Below are 21,966 nucleotides of genomic sequence, written 5' to 3' on the forward strand. Positions count from 1 at the left end.
TGACAAATCCACGCTCACTAGTCATAAGAACCAAATTATCCTGTAGGTGCTGCTGACAAACTGAGTGTTTAAGAATGTATTGCAGGATCTCTCCAGCTATGGCAGTCAGGCTAGCTAGTCTGTAAGTCCCAGAGGTCTTTTTGTTCCCCTTTGAAAGATAGGTCCTGTCTTGTTCATGGATGGGAAGATGTTCTTTTTCAGGGATCTCAGACAAGAACTGGGGCACAACACCTGGTTTGTTAAGGCCACAAAAACGGAGGCAGGAACCTCTTCTCTGCTGCTGGCAAAGAACCACAGGTACCTAAAAGATAGGGACTCACATCTTTGAATGGGCTTTAAAAAGGCAGTGGTTAATAAGTTTGGCCCTGACCATTTCTTGTTTCCACATACTAGACATTTTAGCAAACTTTAGAATTCCTTGGTGCTGAACACTGTGAAACTCCCCTTTCTCCTTCACAGAGGGCTTTAACGCCCCTTATCTCACTTGGGCTCTAAACTGCCCAGAGTTCGAGGACTGTTCCTGTTCCCATTGGACAGATGGCAGAAGGGAAGTGACCTACCCAAGGCCTACACAGCAAGGCGGTGGCAGAGCCAGAAAGAGAAGCCACCAGTTCTGACTCCTGTTCTAACAGACGAAAACACCCCAGAGGCAGGGATAGAGCCCAGGAATCTAGATGGTGGGAAAATTTCATTCAAACCGTTTCTGTCCGAAAATCCCATTCAGACTAAACCAGTTTGTTTCTCCAAATCATAACAAGTGAGATGAAAGTTCTTTGCAAAAATATTTTGTTGCAAAACAAAAGCATCTCCTCTTTGTCAGAGTGTGTTAAATTGTCTCCTCGCACACAAAGAGGAGACACTTACATCTCAACCGTTAGGTAAGATGCTTCAATCTGAGCTAAGTCGTTCCTACTATTAACAATTTCCAAATAAAAAAATACAAATAAAATAGACTATTTCAGCTAATCTATTATGTCATAATCTGCTCTGAGTAAACATGATGGGAAACTTCATATTATGCACTACGTCTAGTGACACTCCCAAATGGATCCGCATCCTTCACCCACCATGAGGTAGGTAAGAGCGGATCATTATTATCCCTACTTGAAAGAGGGAGAAGCTAAGGCTGAGAAAGGAGAATTGACTTGTCTTAGGTCACACAGCCCGTCAGAGGCAGTGTTGGGAATAGGACCGAAGAGCCCTGATTTTCAAACAAACCATCGGATCTTGAATTTCAGACATTGAATGACCTGGATACTGTGCTCTCAGATGAGCTCCAGACCAACAACAGTGACAGTAATTATTCTGCAAGTATTTGAAGAGAACTGCAATGTTAGAGGGAATCATCAACTGCTCAGAGACAATTAATGCAGAGAAGCAGCAAAATTAATCAAAGATAGAACTGGTTCTGACTTATTTACTTGATCTTAAAAGAGAACAACAAGGACCTGAGTCTCCTCCCTATCAATAACCGCTGCTCAGCCAATCAGGGTAGAGACTGAGGACGGGAGGCTGAGGGTTCTCACCAGAGAGCCCAAAGGATGGCCCAGGTCACCGGTGGGGATCACTGCCCGAGCACTATTTCAGTCCCACATTTTTGGGTGGACCTTCCATAGTGGGAGCTGCAGAGGACTTCCCTGCAACACACACACACACCCCTCCGTCCTGTTGTTGGGAAGGGAACAGGAGAAAGGACAAAAGAAGCAAGAGAAGAAGAGGAGGGAGGGATGGAGGAAGAGGTGAAACAAAAAGGACAGACCCTAATGTCCCCAGTGATTCTAAGGGACAAAATCCCAGGTGCGCAATAAAATTCTGCCTCCTTAAGCTCGTGTTTTCCATGCCTAGAATTCACTTGTCACCAGATAGATCAGACTGAACAGGTTTCAAACCTCCAGGAGGCTCTTACCTTCTAAACAGGGACGGCTGTTTTCTAGTAAAATCACTAAAAGGGAAGGAGGAAACTCGAAAGAGGTTCCTCCTGGCGCTCACGTCCATGACCCCAAATAATCTCTCAGTCCTCAAAGAGAGACCTGGAGAAGGAAACGTGCTGAAGCAAAGCCACAGAGGTCTCTGAGGTTTCCCTGGCCCCTCGCCCCTGTCCTGCCTGGCTGATGTCAGCATCTCTCTGTGAGGTCACCACCTCCCCACCACCTTTGACCAATAGTCTGAGGTCCTGCAAAAGGCCTTTGTGATGTCACTGCCACACCCCTCCCTTGCTGGGCTAATGTCCTGCCCCTGGCCAGGCACTTTGGAGGTTTGAGCTACTCCCTGTGGATCACCCCACTCAAGGAGCGTTCGTTCTAGGCAGCAAGCCGGCTAGACAGGAAAACATCAGACACTGCTCCCAATGCTACACTCAGTTTTTCAGAAATTAGTCGACTTCATGGTCAGAAGAAACCATTAGAGCGTCTAACCTGCATATCACAGGCCTCCTGTATGACACAACAGCTACTTTGGGGGCAAACACATTCCAGACAGGCATCTAGTCTTCATTAAATGACATCAGGAGATGGCGAATCCACCACTTTCCTTGGTAGCTTGTTCCTGTGGTGAATCATCCTCGCTGTTGACTATTGTGCCTTAGTTGTAATATGAATTTGTCTCTTTTCACTTTCCAGCCATTGGGTCTTGTTATGCCTTTCTCTGCTCCATTCAAGAGCCTGTAAATACCCAATCTTTTCTCTCCATTAAGGCACTTCAACACTTCAATGAAATCACCTTTCAATCTTCTTTTGATAAGCTAAACAGGTTGAGCTCTTTCAATAGCTCACTGGAAGGCATTTTTCTCCAGCCCTCAGAACATTTGGTGGCTCTTTGCTGCCCTAGCTCCAATTTCACAACATCTTTTTAAAATGAGGACACCAAAACTGGAGGCAGTATAAAAGTTGTATAAAAGGTAAAATTAAATAGGTTGCAGAGGAGTTTTTTTTAATTTCGGGTTTTGTTGCTAAAAATTTTGTCTCTCTGCGGTGAGAAAAAACACTCCCCGAATGCCAAAATTTGAGCCATGAAAAGCGGCAGTGTGAACAGCACTTCATAGGTGGAGCTGTGCTCCCGGTGACGAAGCTCCTGCCCCTCATTGGATGTAGTTTGGCTTTGTTGCCGGGGAAGCTCTCTCCCAGCGATAAGGACGGCCACACAGCGCACCTTACAATGGCATGGTTAGAGTGGTACAGCTGCACCGTGGTAAGGTGCGCGGTGTAGACACAGCCTCAGAGCTGGGGAAAGCCGACAGGCGCTGAGGAGCACAGGGTTCAGACAGAGACATCCGGTAGGAGAGGAACTATTCACAGGGATTCTCTATGGCCTAGTAAGGTGGAGAGGATGGAAGATGATAATGTACAGGTAGGTTCTGATGAGAAACAGTGAAATGAAAGAGTCTCCCTCAATTACATCATGTAATAGCAGACAGCTAAAATGGGACACATTTTAGAAGTGCTTAAATACAAACGCTAAATGTCTAAGTACTAAGACTGGTGAATTTGAGTGCCTGGTATTGAGTGACGATATTGATAGAATAGGCATCACAGAAACCCCTGCACCCTCTTCTGTACCCACATGGGGAGACTGACCTGTGTGCATGGAGCAGCTGGCATTGCTGCCCCCCACTCCTCCCTGGAACGCTGCTCATCTAGGCACCCCTAGGGGCTGTGGGATGTGGGGGCAAGAAGTGAGATCATCCGAGCTCCCTGCATCCAGGTCACTTTCCTCAGCTGGGCTGCATAGCGGGAGGGCAGAGAGCAGCAGCTTCTGATGCTCCCCTCACAGCACAGCCCAAGTAGGAAAAGTGACCAGGACGCATGGAGCACATAGGGTTGCTCCTTACTCCACTCAAACCTCTATGGACCCATGGAGGAGCATTGGGGCAGGGGAGAGCAGTGAGCATCTTTGCACTGCCACATGGTGCCCTTTGACCCTTGGAGCCCTGGGCGGCTATAGGGGGGCACCACCCCTAAGGCCGGCCAGGCTCCCCAGAACGAGCAGCAGAAAACACAGAGACTGGCCACACACTGAGCAGTGGTAGCCTGGGCGGCTCGTAATGGAGGCTCAGGGGGGAGGGGTGTCATAACATTTTTTCCCAGATTTGGACCTTAGCGTCCAAAATATGGGTGTTAGCATGAAAACCTCCAAGCTTAGTTACCAGCTTGGACCTGGTAAAGCTGTCACCAGCCAGGGATTTATACAGTGTCTGGCTCACTGTGGTCTTCCCAAAACCTTCCCCGGGGGACCCCCAGACTCAGATGCCTTGAGTCTCACAACAAAGGGGAATAAACCATTTCCCTTTCCCCTCCTCCCCTCCAGGTTTTCCCTCCCTGGGTTCCTGGAGAGATATACAGAAGCAAGCTCCGTGAGTCTAAACAGAGGGACTCCCCCCTCCCTGTTTCCAGTCCTGGAAATAGAAGTACCGAGATAGCTAATCTCTCTTCCCCCTTACCCAGAGGGTATGCAAAGTCAGGCTTAGTAAATCTAACACAAAGAGATTTTCCCCCTGACTTCTTCCTCCCACCAATTCCCTGGTGAGCTGCAGACTCAATTCCCTGGAGTCCCCACTAAAGAAAAAATCCAACAGGTCTTAAAAAGAAAGCTTTATATAAAAAGAAAGAAAAGGACATAAAAATGGTCTCTCTGTATTAAGGTGATAAATACAGGGTTATTTGCTTAAAAGAAAAAAATGAATAAACAGCCTTATCCAAAAAGAATACAATTTAAACATTCCAGCAACTACACACATGTAAATACAAAAAATACAATATAAACTTATTGTCTTATTATCTTTGTACTTACAACTTGGAAACAGAAGATTAAAAAGGCAGGAGATAGAAAAATCACTCTCATAGCCGAGAGGCCACAGACACAAGACAAAGAACAAAGAACTCACACACAAACTTCCCTCCACCCAGATTTGAAAAAGTCTTGTTTCCTGATTGGTCCTCTGGTCAGGTGTTTTAGGTTACTGGTGTTACCCCTTTATAGGTAAAAGAACATTAAACCTTAGCTATCTGTTTATGACAAGGGGGCTCAGCCTCCCCAAACCTTGCATTGCCAAGGGGACAGTGGGGCCCATGACCAGGGGCCCTGGCCAAGTTAGGTCCCCCTGGAAAAGTCTCCCCTATGTCAGCCCCAGGGCTGGAGGAGCTCCCACTCCCTGCTACAGCCCGGGGGCTGCAGCAGGGGCACAGAACTTCTCTGGTCTCAGGGCCACAGCGGGGCAGGGGTAAAAGAGTGATAGGGTGGGGCTGGTAGGGGAAGGGGTGGAACAGAGGTGACAGTGGATGGGGCCATGGGTGGAAGAGGTGGAAGGGGGTAGAGCCACAGACAGAAGGTAGGGACATGGTTCTGGTGCTGGGGCCCCCACACTTGTTCTCCCTTTCCCGGGGGTTTGGCATCACTAGCCCCGGCTTAGCAAGTAGGGTTCAGTGGTCCCCATAATGTGGGGTGCGACTCCTAGGGGGACACAGAGGAACATTCATGGGGGCACCTCAGGACCTGAGCCAGCCCACATGGAGGGCAGGGAGGGAGCACCACTCAGCACCGCTCTGCCACAGCTCTTCCCCAACCCCACCCTCAGCCTGAGACTCTGGCTCCCAGCCCGGCGTCGACCCCTGTACCCCTGTCCGCACCCCTCTCCCCAACAAGCAACAGCCCCACTCCTCCCAGCCCCGGTTCTTGACCGTGGCTTCCGAGGGGCCACAGCCATGGCTAAGAGGGCATAATGTGAAATGTTTGGGGACCACTGGTTTAGGGTGACGTCCTCAATCACTTCTCTGCAGTCCAATAAAAGCTATTCCTCACTCACCTACCCCTCCATCATGACGGACTAGGTATGTTCTGCTGCCCTTCACTCATACAGGAAGGAGAATAACATTTCATTCCACTCAATCCTAAAGTGATTTGTAACCCAAGACCATCCCAAACTGGTCATTTTGGGGAAGCGGCCCCATCATGCTGCATAGCTAGGCAGAGTAGGTGTGTCTATGCAAACACGGTCTGTTCCTGAAGTCTTTCCCCAGCTCCTCACTAGGTGAGAGAGGGGAGCTCATTCAGACCCTGCTTACGCTTAGTATTTAAAAACTCCTTAGTGTCCCTATCTCTGCCGGCCTTAGATTTCTCCTCCTGTCCATTTTTTGACAGCTCAGATGAGGTGACCGAGTGGTTAAGGTGATGGACTACTATCCCATTATGTTCTGCCTGCATGGGTTCAAATCCCATTCTCATCAGAGGCATTTAGTCTTCACCCTCCTTTATAGACAACCATTTCTCCCTTTGGTACAATAACAGATCAAACAATGTTGCTTGTGTTACCCAAAATTGGGTCAGTTAGTAAGCTTAGAGAGGACTAATAACGCCCCTCCCCCCCAGAGTTTGGCAGAAAGCAGCACATTTATTAGCTTGATAGCTAAGCTCAAAAGAAGGGATGGGGGAGGGTGTCACACTCATACTCACGCTCCCAGGACAGGCCTGGCAGTGGAGATGTCAGGATCTTTTAAGGTAAGTGTCCCACAGCGCAGCAATGGACGGTGCGATGAAGATCAGTCTCCCTGAGGTACAATAGAATGTAACACAGCGAACCACTGGCCAGATGGGTCGGGTGAAGGGCATTCACTGGAGGTACAAAGGAGAGTGGGAAAGCCACTTCACAGGCATTCAAAGAGGGAAAGGACACAAGCTGGGGAGGGGGGGAGTTTAACAGACCTTTTGAGCATACAGGTTATACAGAGCATACAGATCACTGCTGCTCCTACAACATGATAAGTTCTCAAGCAGCATGTTTCTTACTTTGCCCATCTGTCAATTTTGATGATTATTGATGGAAATATTTTGCCATTGGGTTGTGTGTTTACACAGAAATTGACATTTACCAACAAACACGCAATTCTTCCAAGCCTGCCTAGTCTGCAGTTGATGGGTTTAGAGGGACACATTCACTCTTCCAGGTCCCCATGCCAGGCCTGTGCTCTCCAGGTTGTCAACTTCCCACACTGCTGGGATCCTTCCCTCATATCCCCTCAAACCACTGCCCCACCCCCACTTCTTCGGTCCCCTCCCCACACTGTCTAACTCCCCTGCTGGCAGGATCCCTTCCTGTTCCTTTCATTTCCTGCCTCCACTCTGGGCAAAAGCTCTGCACTCTTCCCACACCAGAAGTTGAACCCAGGCCACCTGGATGAAAACCAGGAATCCTGACCACTAGCCCATATGGGACTGTTGTTGCATCTGACGAAGTGGGTATTCACCCACGACAGCTCATGCTCCAATACGTCTTCTAGTCTATAAGGTGCCACCGGATTCTTGGCTGCTATTATTACTACAACTCAGGCCTTGGCTACACTGGAGAGTTACAGTGCAGGTGGTGGCTTTACAGCGCTGTAACTTACTCCCCGTCCACACTGGCAAGGCACATACAGCGCTGTATCTCCCTGGCTACAGTGCTGCATGTGCTCCACCTCGACGAGAGGAATAAAGAGAACAGAGCTGGTGCTGCAGCGCTGGGGTGCCAGTGTAAACAGTGATTAATCTTACTACGCTGTCACTGACCTCCGGAACCTTCCCATAATGCTTTTAAGTAGAGATAACGCTCTTTGTTTTGGTGTGATGCCTCTGTTTGTTTTGTTGTGAGCTCAAGGCTCCCGGAGCTGCTTATCTAAAAACCAAACACAGTTACTGTTTGCAGTGAATGAGCAGAGGCAGGGGGATCCCTTTGGAACACCCACAGCTGGTGTTTGCTTGAGGAGAGAAGCAGCCGGGTGGGCACGGGGGTGGGGGTCTGTTTTGGATCAGCGGCTTATCTGGTCTGTGAGGAAAAAAACAAAGGCGGCTATTTGCATTTAGTGAATGAGAGAGGGGTGGGGGAGGAGGCTTGAACTTGCCAGGCAAGGATCTGACACAGTGTCAGCTCCAAAAATCCACTCGCTCTGTCTCCCCCATGCTCCGTGTCACACTCCACCCCACCCTCCTCTTTTGAAAAGCACATTGCAGCCACTTGAACGCTGGGATAGCTGCCCATAATGCACCACTCCCAACAGCGCTACAAATGTGGCCATGACAGTGTGCTGGTAGCTGTCAGTGTGTCCACACTGCAGCGCTTTCCCTACACAGCTGTAGGAAGACAGCTTTAACTCCCAGCGCTGGACAGCTGCAAGTGTAGCCAAACCCTCTCTAAGCCGACCCCTTATGAGAACAGCAGGGACTAGCATGACTAGATGTCCCGATTTTTGGGTCTTTTTCTTATATAGGTGCCTATTACCTCCACCCCCGTCCCAATTTTTCAGATTTGCTGTAGGATCACCCTAGCAGGGGTTGCACACAGGGCTGCATTAACCTTCAGGTGCTGAGGTTTCCCTCTCTCCATTCCCAGTGCCTGTGATCAGGAAACAGACATCAGGGCTCCCAGGTGCTGCACAGACCATGACTGAGATCAGACCCCATATTACGCAAGGTGCTGTATAAACCCTGGCCAACACTGAGACACCCAGGGGGTTCCCCTCAATTTCCCTGAGCCTCTGCTGCCCAACTTCTTCTGACTCCATCTGGATCAACTCCCCTTGCAAAAAACCCACCTTTCCAAACAGTCCTTCTTTCCTTGCCCCCTGATTCTGGTTTCACACCCTGGGACCATCTCCTCTCTTTGTCTCTCCCCCTCCAGGTGAAGCAGAGATAGAGGCAACTTCAGCCACTGGAGTCAGCCCCAGCGAGCACTGCAGCCAGCCCCAGGGGGAGGGGGGTGTTTGCAGACACAGGAAGGGAGCAGCTGGGAGCAGGGGGTGCTGGGAAGAAGGCAGCAGGAGAACAAAGCTCAGAGACCCAACATGGGGAAATTCCAGGGGGCGGGGCTCTGGCACATCCCAGGTGCGGGCCGCTCCTAGGGGCGGGGCTCTGGCTCAGCTCGGGGGCGGAGCAGCACCTGGGGTCGGGGCTCTGGCACAACCCAGGGTGGGGCTGCTCCCGGGAGAGGGGCTCTGGCCCAGCCTGGAGGCGGAGCAGCTCCTGGAGGCGGGGCTCAGGCATAGAGCAGGGGCGGAGCAACTCCTGGGGGTACGGCTCTGGCTCAGATCGGGGGCGGGGCAGCTCCTGGGGGCGGGGCTCTGGCACAGCCCAGGGGCGGGGCAGCTCCTTGGGGCGGGGCTCTGGCACAGCCCGGAGGCGGGGCAGCTCCTGGGGGCGGGGCTCTGGCACAGCCTGGGGGCGGGGCAGCTCCTGGGGGCGGGGCTCTGGCTCAGCTCAGGGGTGGGGCAGCTCCTGGGGGCGGGGCTCTGGCACATTGTGACACGGAGCCCGGGCTGAGCACCTGCTCCCTGGTTCTCCACGTGCTGCCAGCAGCGCTGGAGCTGCCCGAGCTGGAGCGGAGCAGCTGTTCTCAGCTGCAGCCAGGATCTGCCCCCGGCCCCGCTGGGATCCAGGTGGGGACAGAGACTGGGGCCCGGGAGTTCCCCTTGGTGTGGCTGGCGGGGGCGGGAGGGGAGAAGCCGGAGCTGCAGGCAGGGGAAGGGCGGTGGGACATTGTGACCCGGAGCCCCCGGGGAGTGAGAGGCGCTGGGGGGCGGGAAAGTGACTCTGCCCCAGGGAGCCTGGGAGAAGCCTTGGAGCCGCCTCGGCCCCAGTGGAGCTGCAGGAGGATCCGCCCGCCCCGCTGGGATGGGGGGGGCCGGGGCCCGGCCGTCGTGTGGGGGGGAGGGGCGGACCCCGGGCCCGGCCCAGGGGGGGCGGAGCCTGGGGCAGAGCCCGAGGCCCAGCGAGGGAGCGGAGCCTGGGGCCCGGCGGGGGGGGCGGTGTATTAAATCGCTCCCCATAGCAATGTGCTACTCCCGGGCACTGCGCATGCTCAGTAATAGCCTCTGAAGCCGCTGTCCTTCCCCCTGCTCGGACCAGCCGTAACGTTCCGCCGGGCGCTGGGGGTGGGGCTGGAGCGGGGCGGGGGAGTAACGGGGGGGCGGGCGCTGAGCAGGAAATTGATGGGTGGGGGGGGTCAGGCAGCTGGAGGCAGGGCTGGGGGGTGGCTAAAGGGCACAGTCCGGGCTGGAGGGAGGAGCAGGAGTTGAGCTCAGGGGGAGGCGCTGGCAGAGCCCCCCCCCTTTGGTGTGTGTGGGGTGTCAGGGAGGGGAGAAGCTGGAGTTGCAGGGAGGGGGAGGTCACTGGGGTGGGGGGGTAGATCTGTCTCTGTGCAACCAGGACATTCCCGGGGGGGGGAAGGTGAGCTAACTGGATCCTGTCCCTGTTTTGCCACTTCCTCCCACACACACATTCTCTCAAGATTTCCCCTTTTCTCTCTCATTATCACACGTGGCTATAAAATCCAAGGAGATTCTCCTCCCCCCCAATGATCAGCTTTCTAATTGCCTCTGATTTTCCCTTTTCTCTCCATACTTCTCAAATGTCAATTTAAAATCTCTTCGATGGGGGGTGGATTTTCCCACCCATTTTATCTGCAGCGATTTGTCCTTGTTTGGTTTGGAAATTGTTGCCCTGGGTCATTCCCCAGAACATGGCTGCCCCTGGAGTGGAATGGGATGAGGTTCCCGTTCTCTGCCAGGGTAGGGAAGGGAGGAGCACATCCCCCATGGAGACTGCCCAGACCCCATTTCCCAATCCCCCTGCTGCCCCCTTCCATTGTCCAGGGAGCCTTCCAGCTCCCCCCTCCTCCTTAAATCAGCTCCTCAAAGGGCTCTGAGCTGCTCACGTGAATGGTTGCCCCGGGGCCGGGGGGGACCATCACATTCTGTTTATGTATTGGACAGTCATATAAAAGCCAGTCCAACAGTCCCCCTTTTCCACTAGTTATTTAATAGCAACATCAAATCCCCTCCGATCTTGGTGGTTTTCTCTCATGTTATCAGAGGTCGTTTGTGACAGGTTCTCTCTGCGTGTCTCAAAGATTGATATAAAATACCCCAAACATTTGCCCCACTTCTCTCTAGTTGTTTTATTTCTAATTGAATATGATGGGTTGTTTCCCAATGTGCTAAGATGCAGCCGCCTCTGGGGTGGATCCATGGTGGCCATTATTTGCTAGTGACAGCCCATGGACCTTTCTTGCCCTCCAGGCCTTCCATTCTCCTGTTAAAGAAGCACCCCCCAGGCTCCCTCTGCCTGTGTGACTGGCCAGCAGGAGACGGTGTTAACTTTCTAGCCACTTCTCACACTCTGTGAGGTAACACTTGCAGGGGCAGGGAAGGTGTCTGTGTGGGGAGATTGCAGCTGAAGGGGCATTGTGGTAGGGGGAAGCCTCTGGGTGGCTGGGTAGGGGGTACCCTAGTCAGGTTGGTGGGTTGTGGAGGTTTGGGGTTTTGGGGGGGTGGTTGTGATGTGCCCATCCCTGAGGCTATGGGTCCTGGAGGTGGGTATCGCTGGGAGCCTGCAGAACAGTGGGGATGGGTGTCTCTTGGGGGGGCGGGACAGAGGGTTAGAGGGAGCCTGGTTCTGTGCCAGGGGCTCTGTCTGTGCTTCCCCTGCTGGTTCCTGGTTTTGTTGCCATGCCCAGTGCACAGAGCTGGAGGAGGGGATCCCTGGCACTAGGTCAGGGCATGCCAGGGAAGCAGAGTGAGGAGTCCCACTGTAAAGCATTAGGGGGTCACACTGGGCAGAGGAGGGGGTCCCAGGCAAATGTCAGGGTAGATCGTTCTGGAGGGTGGGGGAGTTCCTAGGCAGGCAGTGAGGGACTGAGTTCCCAGTGGGGGGGTCCCTTGAGGGGGTCCCTGGCTGCTGGCGGCTCTTGGTGGGGGGAACCCTTTGGGATTCCTAACTTGGCAATCATGGTGTGGTGGGGGTTCTCTGGCCGGTGGAGCTTTGAGGGGTATCTGTGGTCCCTGGCCAGGGACTCTGGGGGCTGCATCCCAGGGAATATCTGATGGGCCCCTGGCTGGGGGGTGTCTGGGGCCCCTGGCTGGGGGGTCTGGGCTCTGGGTACTAGGGGGTGTCTGGGGGCTGCTGCTAACCATGATCCTTCTCTCTGGTCAACTTGTGCCAGAGTCCTGGCTCCAAGTCACCAGGTCACCAAGTCCATTCCCCAGTCACGTACCCTGTCACTGGGATAACTTTCTGTCCACCTAACAAACACTGTTAGTGTGAAATCACAGATTTTGCTTTTCTCCTCTTTTGAAAACTGCAGAAACTTTCGGTTCCGTTGGGAAAATTTGTGCCCCCAGTCCTTGTCCTAGATCTGCGGTGGTGAGGGAGGTGGGAAGGGAGTCAGCACTGCCACACGATCGTCTTTTCCACAGCATTCTGGACTCATTCTTTCTGAAATCCCGTGTCATTGAGACCATTGTTAATCCAGAGTCACTGTATGGAAAGACAAGGAGTGATTCCAGATGGACAGTGGGGCAAATGAGATCAGCAATTCTCCCTATGAGGAGGGGCTCCCATTAGCTGCTCTCCCCAGAGAGCTAAAGGAGGGAAGCTGCTCAAACGCTCTGTCCCTCTCTGCTCAGGATATTGGGGTTTAGCTTCCTGGGTCAGATGCTGCAGCCCACAACTGCCCTTGTCCCCCAGACTGGCTGCAGAATGACATCCATGTTTTGCTCCAGCTCATCCCAGCCTGGCGTGGGACAGGGAAGAGAAATGGCTGCAGTGGAGTCAGTCCAGGTAGAGATTATCGGGGGGTTGCTGGTGGGTTCCTGCTGGAGGAAAGGGAGAGCAAATACACCCGAGGTGGGAAGGTTTGCAGAGTCTGGTTTGGAGGTTGGAGTGGGGAAGGAAATTCACACCGTGGGGAAAGGAGGAGGCCAGGGTGTGGCAGACCTGTTGGGAGTTATTTACTAAGTGGCCTAGATTCTAGGAACAGACCCAGGAGGTTTGGAGGTGGAAATACCCTAATTTGTGAAGAGAGAAAATAACCCACCTACATGGAGTTAGTCAAACTGACCAGACTCCTAGTGCTGGAGCCTGACCTCACTAACCAGCAGCTGCTGTGAGATATGAAGGGGACACCCATGAGTCAGGCTTATTGGAGCTGCCTCTCCCTTCATATCCCTCTCCTCACAATGAGGAGGGTGTTGGGCGTCCTACCAGCGAGCTCTCCCTGGACCCTCTAGGGGCTCCTGTCATAAACAGATAGCTAAGGGTTAATGTCTCTTTCACCTGAAGCACCTGACCAGAGGACCAATCAGGAAACCGGATTTTTTCAATTTTGGGTGGAGGGAATTGAGTGTCTTTGTCTTTGTTTTCTGCCTGCCTGCTTTCTCTGAGCTTTGGAGAAGTAGTTTCTTTTTTCTAGTCTTCTGTTTCCAAGTGTAAGGACAAAGAGATCAGATAGTAAGTTATATGGTTTCTTTTCTTTGTTATTTGCATGAATATAAGTGCTGGAGTGCTTTGATTTGTATTCTTTTGGAATAAGGCTGTTTATTCAATATTCTTTTAAGCAATTGACCCTGTGTTGTATTATCTTAATACAGAGAGAACATTTGTACTTATTTTTCTTTCTTTTTATATAAAGCTTTCTTTTAAGACTTGTTGGAGTTTTTCTTTACTTCAGGGAAATTGAGTCTGTACTCACCAGGGAATTGGTGGGAGGAAGAAATCAAGGGGAGATTTGTGTGTTGGATTGCTAGCCTGACCTTGCATTCCCTCTGGGGGAATAGGAAAGTACTTTTTGTTTCCAGGATTGGGAACAGAGAGGGAGATTCACTCTGTGTTGGGTTCACAGAGCTTGTGTCTGTGTATCTCTCCAGGAGCACCTGGAGGGGGGAAGGGAAAAAGGATTATTTCCCTTTGTTGTGAGACTCAAGGGATTTGGGTCTTGGGGTCCCCAGGGAAGGATTTTCAGGGGGACCAGAGTGCCCCAAAACACTCTAATTTTTTGGGTGGTGGCAGCAGGTACCAGGTCCAAGCTGGTAACTAAGCTTGGAGGTTTTCATGCTAACCCCCATATTTTGGACGCTAAGGTCCAAATCTGGGACTAAGGTTATTACAGCTCCATCTCCTGTATCAGTCAGTGGCTAGTAGGGGGGTGATGGATCTGCTGGGAGAGACAAGGGGCTCTCTCTTCATCCCCTCTCCCTGGCATTTGCTGGATACTCTGAGCCAGGTTGAGGTGGGACTCTCCTGACTACGATCCACCCAGAGCTTCCATTTGATTCACTCCTCTCTGCCACAAATAGTGGGGCTGTGAGTGGGGCAGCAAGTCCTTAGTGTTGGACTCTTGCTCTTTCAGGGGCCGGTGACCTTCAAGGAGATGGCTATGTATTTCACCAGGGAAGAGTGGGCTCTGCTGGACCCCGCTCAGAGAGCCCTCTGCTGGGATGTCATGCAGGAGAACTATGAGACGGTGGTCTTGCTGGGTAAGGGTTCCTGTCCCTTCTGTTCTTGGAAGGGGAAATGAAGAGTGAAGGTTCATGCCACCCCCACAATGCCATCTGTACCGTGTCCTGTTTCAGCATCACCCCAATAGGCCAGTGACACACATAATACCAGAGACCCTCCTCTGCTGCAGAACACTTTGGGAACAGAGCACAGGAGCCGTATTGCACAGTGTCAAATAGCTCCTGTTTGCTCAAGTGAAACTGGGGGTTAGGTCTGGCATAAGTGTCCCACACCCCTAATCATTTCTGTTGCCCTTTTCTGAACCTTTTCCAATTCCAATATATCTATTTTTGAGATGGGGTGACAACATCTGCATGCAGTATTCAAGATGTGGGTGTATCATGGATTTATTTGCTGTTTTTACAAATATGATCTATGAGATATTCTGTCATATCTATCCCTTTCTTAATTATTTCCTACATTGTTCACTTTTTTTCACTGCTGCTGCACATTGAGTGGATGTTTTCAGAGAACTATCCACAGTGACTCCAAGATCCATCTCTTGAGTGGAAACAACTAATTTAGACCCCATCATTTTGTATATATAGTTGGGATTGTGTTTTCCAATGGGCTGCACTATGTGCTATCCTGTCATCTAGTACTGCTGAGATCCTGCATTCAGTAATATCCCTGCCCTTCCTGTTCCCTTTCTCCACCGAACCCCGCCAGCCCATGCTTCCTGTTCCCAGCTTCCCCAGGATTCTCGCACTGTCTCTGAACCTCTGTGTCAGCAAGAAGCAGTGCCAGGGACACTTGCCCTCTGTCTGGAGTCTTCGATTTCTGGGACATGGATTTACTTTCTCTGTGTTGTTAGAGGCTCTGTCATAATGAGTGTCTGTGACGTTACTCAGAGTACAATCTGGACTGTTAAATAGCTGTTTCCCCTCAGTTCTCCTGCCTGGGGTGCCTTTTCCACTGTTTTCCCACGAGAACAGCCCCTCTTGGCCAATTAACACACAGTCTCCAGCATGTAACTCACTCCCAGCTACACAGTATTGAGTGCTGCTACACAGCCACTCATGAACTACACCTCAGGAGAAAACCAGCAAATTCTCAAGTGCCCAACTTTCCCCCAGAAATGTGTATCTTGCACTGTCCAGCACGCTACTGAATGACCCAAGCTCATATGAAGTCTGTCATTTCATCAGCGGAAAATGACATGCACCAGCTTGTTATCCCAAACAGAGTTTCCAACACACTTCAATCCACACATACTGGTTAGATGAACAATAAACCAAGATTGTTAACTACCAAAAACTAAAACTAGGCCCAGTCCATGAAAGGGGCACTCTCAGGAGAGACTGTATAAAGGCTGGAACATGAAACACCTTTGTAAACCTGAGACAGCTGCCTTGGGGACAATGACAGGGAGAATCCCCCAAAGTGACTCCTTTGTTTCTGCTCTTCTCTGGCCTCCGATTGTTCCTTCCAACGTGGAGTACTTTCCACTTGTCTCTACTGAATTTGATCCTATTTACTTCAGATCATTTCTCCCGTTTGTCCAGATTATTTTGAATTTTAATCCAATCCTCCAAAGCACTTACAACCCCTCCCAGCTTGGTGTTGTCCGCAAACTTGATATGCGTAAGAGAGAGACTGTTACTGGGAGGGTTTCCCCATGTGTCAGAGGGTTACACCCTGGTGGGAGGGGGCTAGGCCTGTAGTGGAATAAGGTCACTCTGTGCTTCACAGTGTGCCAGAACCTAGAATGTGCATTAGCAGGGGAAAAGCTGTGGGGAGTCGGCTTGTGGAATGGACAAAAGCCTAGTCTGAATTCTCACACCTTGCCCTTTTCACCCCGGCAGGCCAGAGAATAACATCCATGTTTCGCTGCAGATCATCTCGTCCTCCCAGGGGCAAGGAAATGGCTGCAATGGAGCTGGCTCAGGTAAGAGATTATCAGGGTGGCGGGCTCTGCTTGGAGGTTGAGGAGCAGTAAATGCATAAGAGGGTGGGAATTGCTAGAGATGGTGGGAAGCAGGAAATATCTCGGGTGGAGAAAGGGAGGGGACAGCATGTGACAAACCTGTTGAAACTTGTGTAGTGTAGGGCGTGATGGGTTGTCACCCCCAGGAGGCAGTTTGTGGAGCTTCTGGGAACTGCTGTGTCCTCTAACCCTCACGCTTGGCTGGCCCTTCTCACACTGCTTTGCTGGAGATTTCGCCAGCCTCTCCAGGGCCTGTTATCACCCAACACAACAGCAGGTGGCGCCATGCAGCCAACTAAGCTACCTGAGTGCGTTACCTAAGCCACTCAAGGACAGATAGAAGACAAGAGCCAATTTCCCACTCCCCAACCTTGCACACTTGCTGTAGTATAAATCCAGAATTATACCATCTTATAGTGCACGGGGATCTCTATAATGCAAGCTCATTAATGTAGTTCCCCTTCCCCTCGATATGGGACAGATGTGCACAACAAGCTGAGATTTTCCCCAGACACTTCACTCAAAATACGCTGGTTAAGATAAAGCATCAAACAAGTTTATTAACTGCAGAAAGATAGATTAAGTGATTATAAGTGATAACAAACAGATCAAAGCAGATTATTTAGCAAATAACCAAAACTCAGGCTAAGCCTAACATACTAGATGGATAGAATTTGAATTAGCAATTTCTCACCCTGACTGATGGTACAAGCAGTCCCCCAAGATTCCATACACAAGCTAGAAATCTCTTGATCCTGGGAGCAGCACTTCCCCCACATCCGTTTTTGTTTCTCAGGTGTTTCCAGGAGTTCTCTTGTGTGGGGAATGAGGCCAAGAGATGATGTCACACCCCACCTTATGTAGCTTTTCCATATGGTGGGAACCTTTTGTTCCAAACTCAGTTCCTAGTCCAGTTTGTGGAAAAATACAGGTACTAAAATGGAGTTTAGTGTCATGTGGTCTGGTCACAGGCCCTGCTGAGTCATAGTAGCCATGACTCCTAGGCTGGCTGAAACATTCACAGGAAGGCTAAGCTCTTCCACAGTCCATTGTCTTTGTTCAGTCATCAGCACTGTCTGGCTTCTTCATTGTTGTACCTGAAAGGCTCGTTGTGGGTGTTACCCAGAGTAAGCACATTTGAAATACAGATGCAGAGTCAATATCCATAACTTCAGATACGAACATGATATGTGCACACAAATAGGATAATCATATTCAGCAAATCAGAACTTTTCCAGTGACACCACACATGATGCATCTTGTACAAAATAGATCATAATTATGTCCTAATCATATTATAATCATACCACTATGATGAATATGGGGGTGTAGTGTCAGGTCCTAATTTCAAGGCACAGGAGTTGGGATGGAACTTCCCCTCTTTGTGGAACAGGCAATAACCCTCCAGCCAGGGCTGGGACAACTTCCCAGACTCTCAGTTATGGAGCCTGAATCTACTAGCATTCATTAATTACCACCAACCCCAATCTTTGTGGCAACTGTAAACTTTATCAGTGATGATTTTGTACTCTCTTCTAAGTCATGGATAAGAATGTTAAATAGCACAGGGCCAAGAACCAATCCCTGCAGGAACCTGCTAGAAAGAAATCCACTCGACCATGGTTCCCCATTTACTATCAGAGTTTTTAATCTATCTAATGTATGCCGTGTTTATTTTGTATCATTCTAGTTTTTTTAGTAAAAATATTGTGGTGATCAAGTCATGTCCCTTACGGAAGTTTAGGTATATTACATGAATACTATTAGCTGCAACCAAACTTTTGATCTCATCCAATAAGGATATCCCGTTAGTTTGATAGGCTCTATTTTCTCTAAACCCTTGTTTATGGGCACTACAATTCTGACCTTTTAACTTCTATTCTTTACGATTGACTTCCCCTTTCTTCCATATATTTTATTTGGAGAGTGCTGGGATTCCTACCAGGGAGCCACTATCAGGGTCCAGAGACAGCCCCATCTCCTATGTTAAGCTCTGGCTAGTAGCTATGTGATAAATGTGAAGACCCTGCTTCTGTCTGTCAGCTGAGAGACACAAAGGTTCTCTCTTTCTACCCTCTGATGCCTCCTGGCTGCTGTAAGCAAGGTGGGGTGGGACTCTGTTAACATGTGCCTCCCGGAGCTTCCATTTCCCTGGTGCTGCTGTTCCGTGAATAGTGGGGTTGTGAGTGGGTCAGCAGGTACTCAGTATTGGACTCCTGCTCTTTCAGGGGCCGGTGACCTTCGAGGAGGTGGCTGTGTATTTCTCCAGGGAAGAGGGGACTCTGCTGGACCCCACTCAGAGAGCCCTCTACAGAGATGTCATGCAGGGGAACTATGAGACGGTGGTCTTGCTGGGTAAGGTTTCCTGTCCCTTCTGTTCTTGGAAGGGGAAATGAAGAGTGAAGGTTCATGCCACCCCCACAATGCCATCTGTACCGTGTCCTGTTTCAGCATCACCCCAATAGGCCAGTAACATACATACTACCAGAGACCCTCCTCTGCTGCAGAACACTTTGGGAACAGAGCACAGGAGCAGCATCACACAATGTCAAATATCTCCTCTTTACTCAAGTAAAACTGAGGGTTAGGTCCAGCATAATGCACAGAAGCTTCCTACCCCCAGCCTTCTCTCAAACCCTGAGCCTTCTCTACCCAAACCAGAATGTGCTTGGGGTGTAACAAGCAGGCGGCTGGAGTCAGAGGTGCCAGTCCAGGGTTACTTATCATACAGACACTCAGTGCGTCCTTGAACGCTGGCTGGGAGTATCCAGACAGGGGAGCTCCAGCAGCAGAACACTGAATCTCACCCAGGAGTACAGATGACACAACTCCTCACTGATCTAGATTGTACCCTAGCATGTGAAAATGGCCTAGGTTGGTAGTGACATTTCTTGAGACATGGAGAGTCTTGCTCCCATATCACCAGGTGTAATAAAAATAACAGGAAAGGCCAAATATGGAAAACTGATTGTTTAGCTTGCTTTTGACCTGCATCATATTTTGCAATATATTCCAAATAAGGAAATTAATGTGCAAAGTATGTGTCATTGTTTGTGGTTTTAAGTTGTAAAAGGCTTGTGTGATTTTTAGCTCGGGGACAGTATTCCAATAGCTGTCGCCCCCTGCGTCCTTGTAACCAAGAAAAGAGCCTCAGGCTGAGCTGATTCAAATATTAATCCTGTGGTAGTTTTTCACAACAGCCTCAATAGGTCCCTGTGATGGAATGTAAGGCTACATCTAGACTACCCACCGTACCGGCGGGTTAAAATCGATTGCTCGGGGATCGATATATCGCGTCTCATCTAGACGCCATATATCGATCCCCGAGCACGCTTATATCGATTCCGGAACAACACCAACCCCAACGGAGTTGCTGATTTGACAGGGGGAGCCGCGGACATTGATCCCGCGTGGTGAGGATGGGTGAGTAATCCGATCTTAGATATTCGACTTCAGCTACGTTATTCACGTAACTGAATTTGCGTATCTAAGATCGATTTCCCCCCGTAGTGTAGACCAGCCCTTAATGTCTTCACACCTTCCCCCTGCAGGAGAATGGCTTTTTGACAAGCTGTTTGCCTTGCTGTCTCTGAGGAACTGGTCTGTGGGTGTTCCCCAGAACTGTAACTTTTTCAGTAATATCATACTGTAAAATCTCACCATTTTACATACAGTGTTACTACACATTTTAACAGGAGGATAATATTCAGTAGGTTATGCGTTTTCTAATGATACCTCACAAGCCATACTGGGTACAAAATTGATCATAATTTTCTAGAAGAGTGAACACAGGGGTATAGACTGACACAGTGTCTGTGTGTGTGTTCCCAGCAGATATGTGGGTATTTCAATCCCTCATAAGCACAATGTTTGGCATCTTCAAGGACCTGGGGAACTGGTCCTGGGAATTCACTAGTTTAGCAAGTGTGAGACTGCATGAAATTGTGAGACACTTTGGTATTAATAATAAAATAATATAATCTGATAAAATTGCAATGAATCATGCTAGGTATGCCATGTAAAGTGTTAGTGAAAATGTTATGATTTGCCAAGTATGATAATTTTGTTTCTATGTTTCTATCAGCTTTGTATTGTGAGTTACAGATATGTAGGGTATGTCTGGAAATACAGATTTGTGCAGTTTTTCTGGGTGACACCCCCAGACATATTGGCATCAACATTGCCTAGCGTGTTTGATGGCCCATTGAGGGTCATCAGCTGTACAATGAACCCATGGACCAAGGGGATACACCTATTGAGTCAGCAAGACATGCCAGGGTTTGCCTGTGTAATGAAACCTCCAAAGCTTTTCCATGCCATGTGCTGTGAAGCTTGTGTTTGGGACACAGGAAGTACAAGCCACATGGCAAAAGGAATATAAAGCGCAGCTGCTTCATCTCCATCTTGTCTTCAATCCCCCTTCCTACCTCTGGAGCAACTTCTCTACAAACTGAACCCTGGAACAAAGGACTGAATGACCCATCCAAGCTGTGGATGCGTTCCAGACAGACTTTCAAGCCAGCAACTCACCAATACTGCTAAGAACCTGATATATCCATTTTGGAATGTATCTGACTGCTTTTCCATTTAACTTCTTTCTGTCTGTCTTTCTTTTAAACCTTTAGTTTAGATGCTAAAGAATTGTCTGGAAGGATGGAATTTAACTTCATTCTTTCATTTGTTCTTTCTTCTAAACATTTAGTTTAACTGCTAAAGGATTGGCTGGCAGCATGGTATTTTGGATGAGATCCAAACCTGGGTAATGTGGCTAACCTACCCACCCACTTCCTGGATCCAATTAGGATCACTCTCCTGCTGCCCTCTGGCCATGCTGTATCACAGTGAGCAGAGTTTTAAAATAACCTCTTACTGTACGGGACCTAGTTGCTGATTAGGAGTCAGAGGGCGCCGTGTGATTTCTTTTTTCAGAGTCTCTTTAACCAGTGTGTGGGATCAGAAGCACAGTTTGTGACTGGTCAGTGAGTTTAACTTCAATGTTAATCACCAGTTTGAGGAGCATCTGCTCTCCCTTTTTCAGCCTGCTCTGACCTTGGCATTTTCAGTGAGGACTGCCCCAGGCACACCAGGTCACACTAAGCACTGAAGATAAATTAATAGAATGTTTTTGATGATCAAATTGTATGAAATCAACTGAACTCCTTTGTTTTCTTTCATCTGAGCAGAGTTTCTGGTTTTCCAACGTGATGTGATCTCCCAGCTGGAACAAGGGGAAGAGCATTGGGTCCCAGAGCTCCAGGGTTCAGAGGAGAGAGAGATCCTGAGATCTCCCTGCACAGATGAGGAAACATTAAACCAACTCAGAATCTGTAAATGCCTGAAGGAAACATCTAGGATGCCCTACAAAGCTCTTGGGAAGTCTCTCAGTTCATTATTGTCCGTAGCAGGGGTCGCATCCGCAGGGTAAATATAGCTCAAGGCTTCCTATAGATGCTAGCAGACACCGGGCAGTAGCTTTCTCCCTTCCCCCTGTGAAGTTGGATGGGATGTGAAGGCTGAATTGATCCCCTCCTCTCTCCTGTTGTGGGGAGCTGAGTTCCTGATTTTTATTTGACCTCTCTCCAGCACTTGCTTTGGTTTGGCCTTCCCCTTTCCATTCCTGTTTGAGGTTTCTGTCTCTATCACAGCAGGTGATGCAATGACGTGTGAGGTTCAGCACAGACCAGAAAAAGAGCAGGGAAACCAGCCAGGGGAGAAAATGGATAAATTTATTTCCTGTCAGGGAA

At 49.8% G+C, this 21,966-nt stretch overlaps 1 protein-coding gene, 1 long non-coding RNA gene and 1 pseudogene across 7 annotated transcripts in view; 2 read left to right on the top strand and 1 right to left on the bottom strand.

Moving 5' to 3' along the window:
- LOC127031107 (zinc finger protein 707-like) overlaps positions 1–21,966 on the top strand; it is a 769,794-nt gene that overhangs the window by 402,314 nt on the left and 345,514 nt on the right. For 4 of the 6 annotated variants that reach the window (XM_050917856.1, XM_050917854.1, XM_050917855.1 and 1 more), the window contains 2 exons: positions 16,101–16,183; positions 18,451–18,577. In XM_050917856.1, coding sequence (XP_050773813.1) covers positions 16,101–16,183; positions 18,451–18,577 — 210 coding nt within the window. Of the gene's footprint in view, positions 1–12,486; positions 12,580–14,146; positions 14,274–16,100; positions 16,184–18,450; positions 18,578–21,966 lie in introns of those variants that run through there. The other 2 variants (XM_050917857.1, XM_050917858.1) reach the window with 2 other exon arrangements.
- The window catches only part of LOC127031106 (zinc finger protein 345-like), a 565,317-nt pseudogene that overhangs the window by 229,812 nt on the left and 313,539 nt on the right, over positions 1–21,966 (bottom strand).
- On the top strand, positions 9,245–11,122 carry LOC127031356 (uncharacterized). Its single transcript, XR_007768533.1, has 3 exons — positions 9,245–9,305; positions 9,360–9,398; positions 11,040–11,122. It is a non-coding gene; the product is annotated as an uncharacterized LOC127031356 (long non-coding RNA).

This window comes from Gopherus flavomarginatus, chromosome 11, assembly GCF_025201925.1.
Source record: "Gopherus flavomarginatus isolate rGopFla2 chromosome 11, rGopFla2.mat.asm, whole genome shotgun sequence".
In the NCBI taxonomy this organism is placed as follows: domain Eukaryota; kingdom Metazoa; phylum Chordata; order Testudines; family Testudinidae; genus Gopherus; species Gopherus flavomarginatus.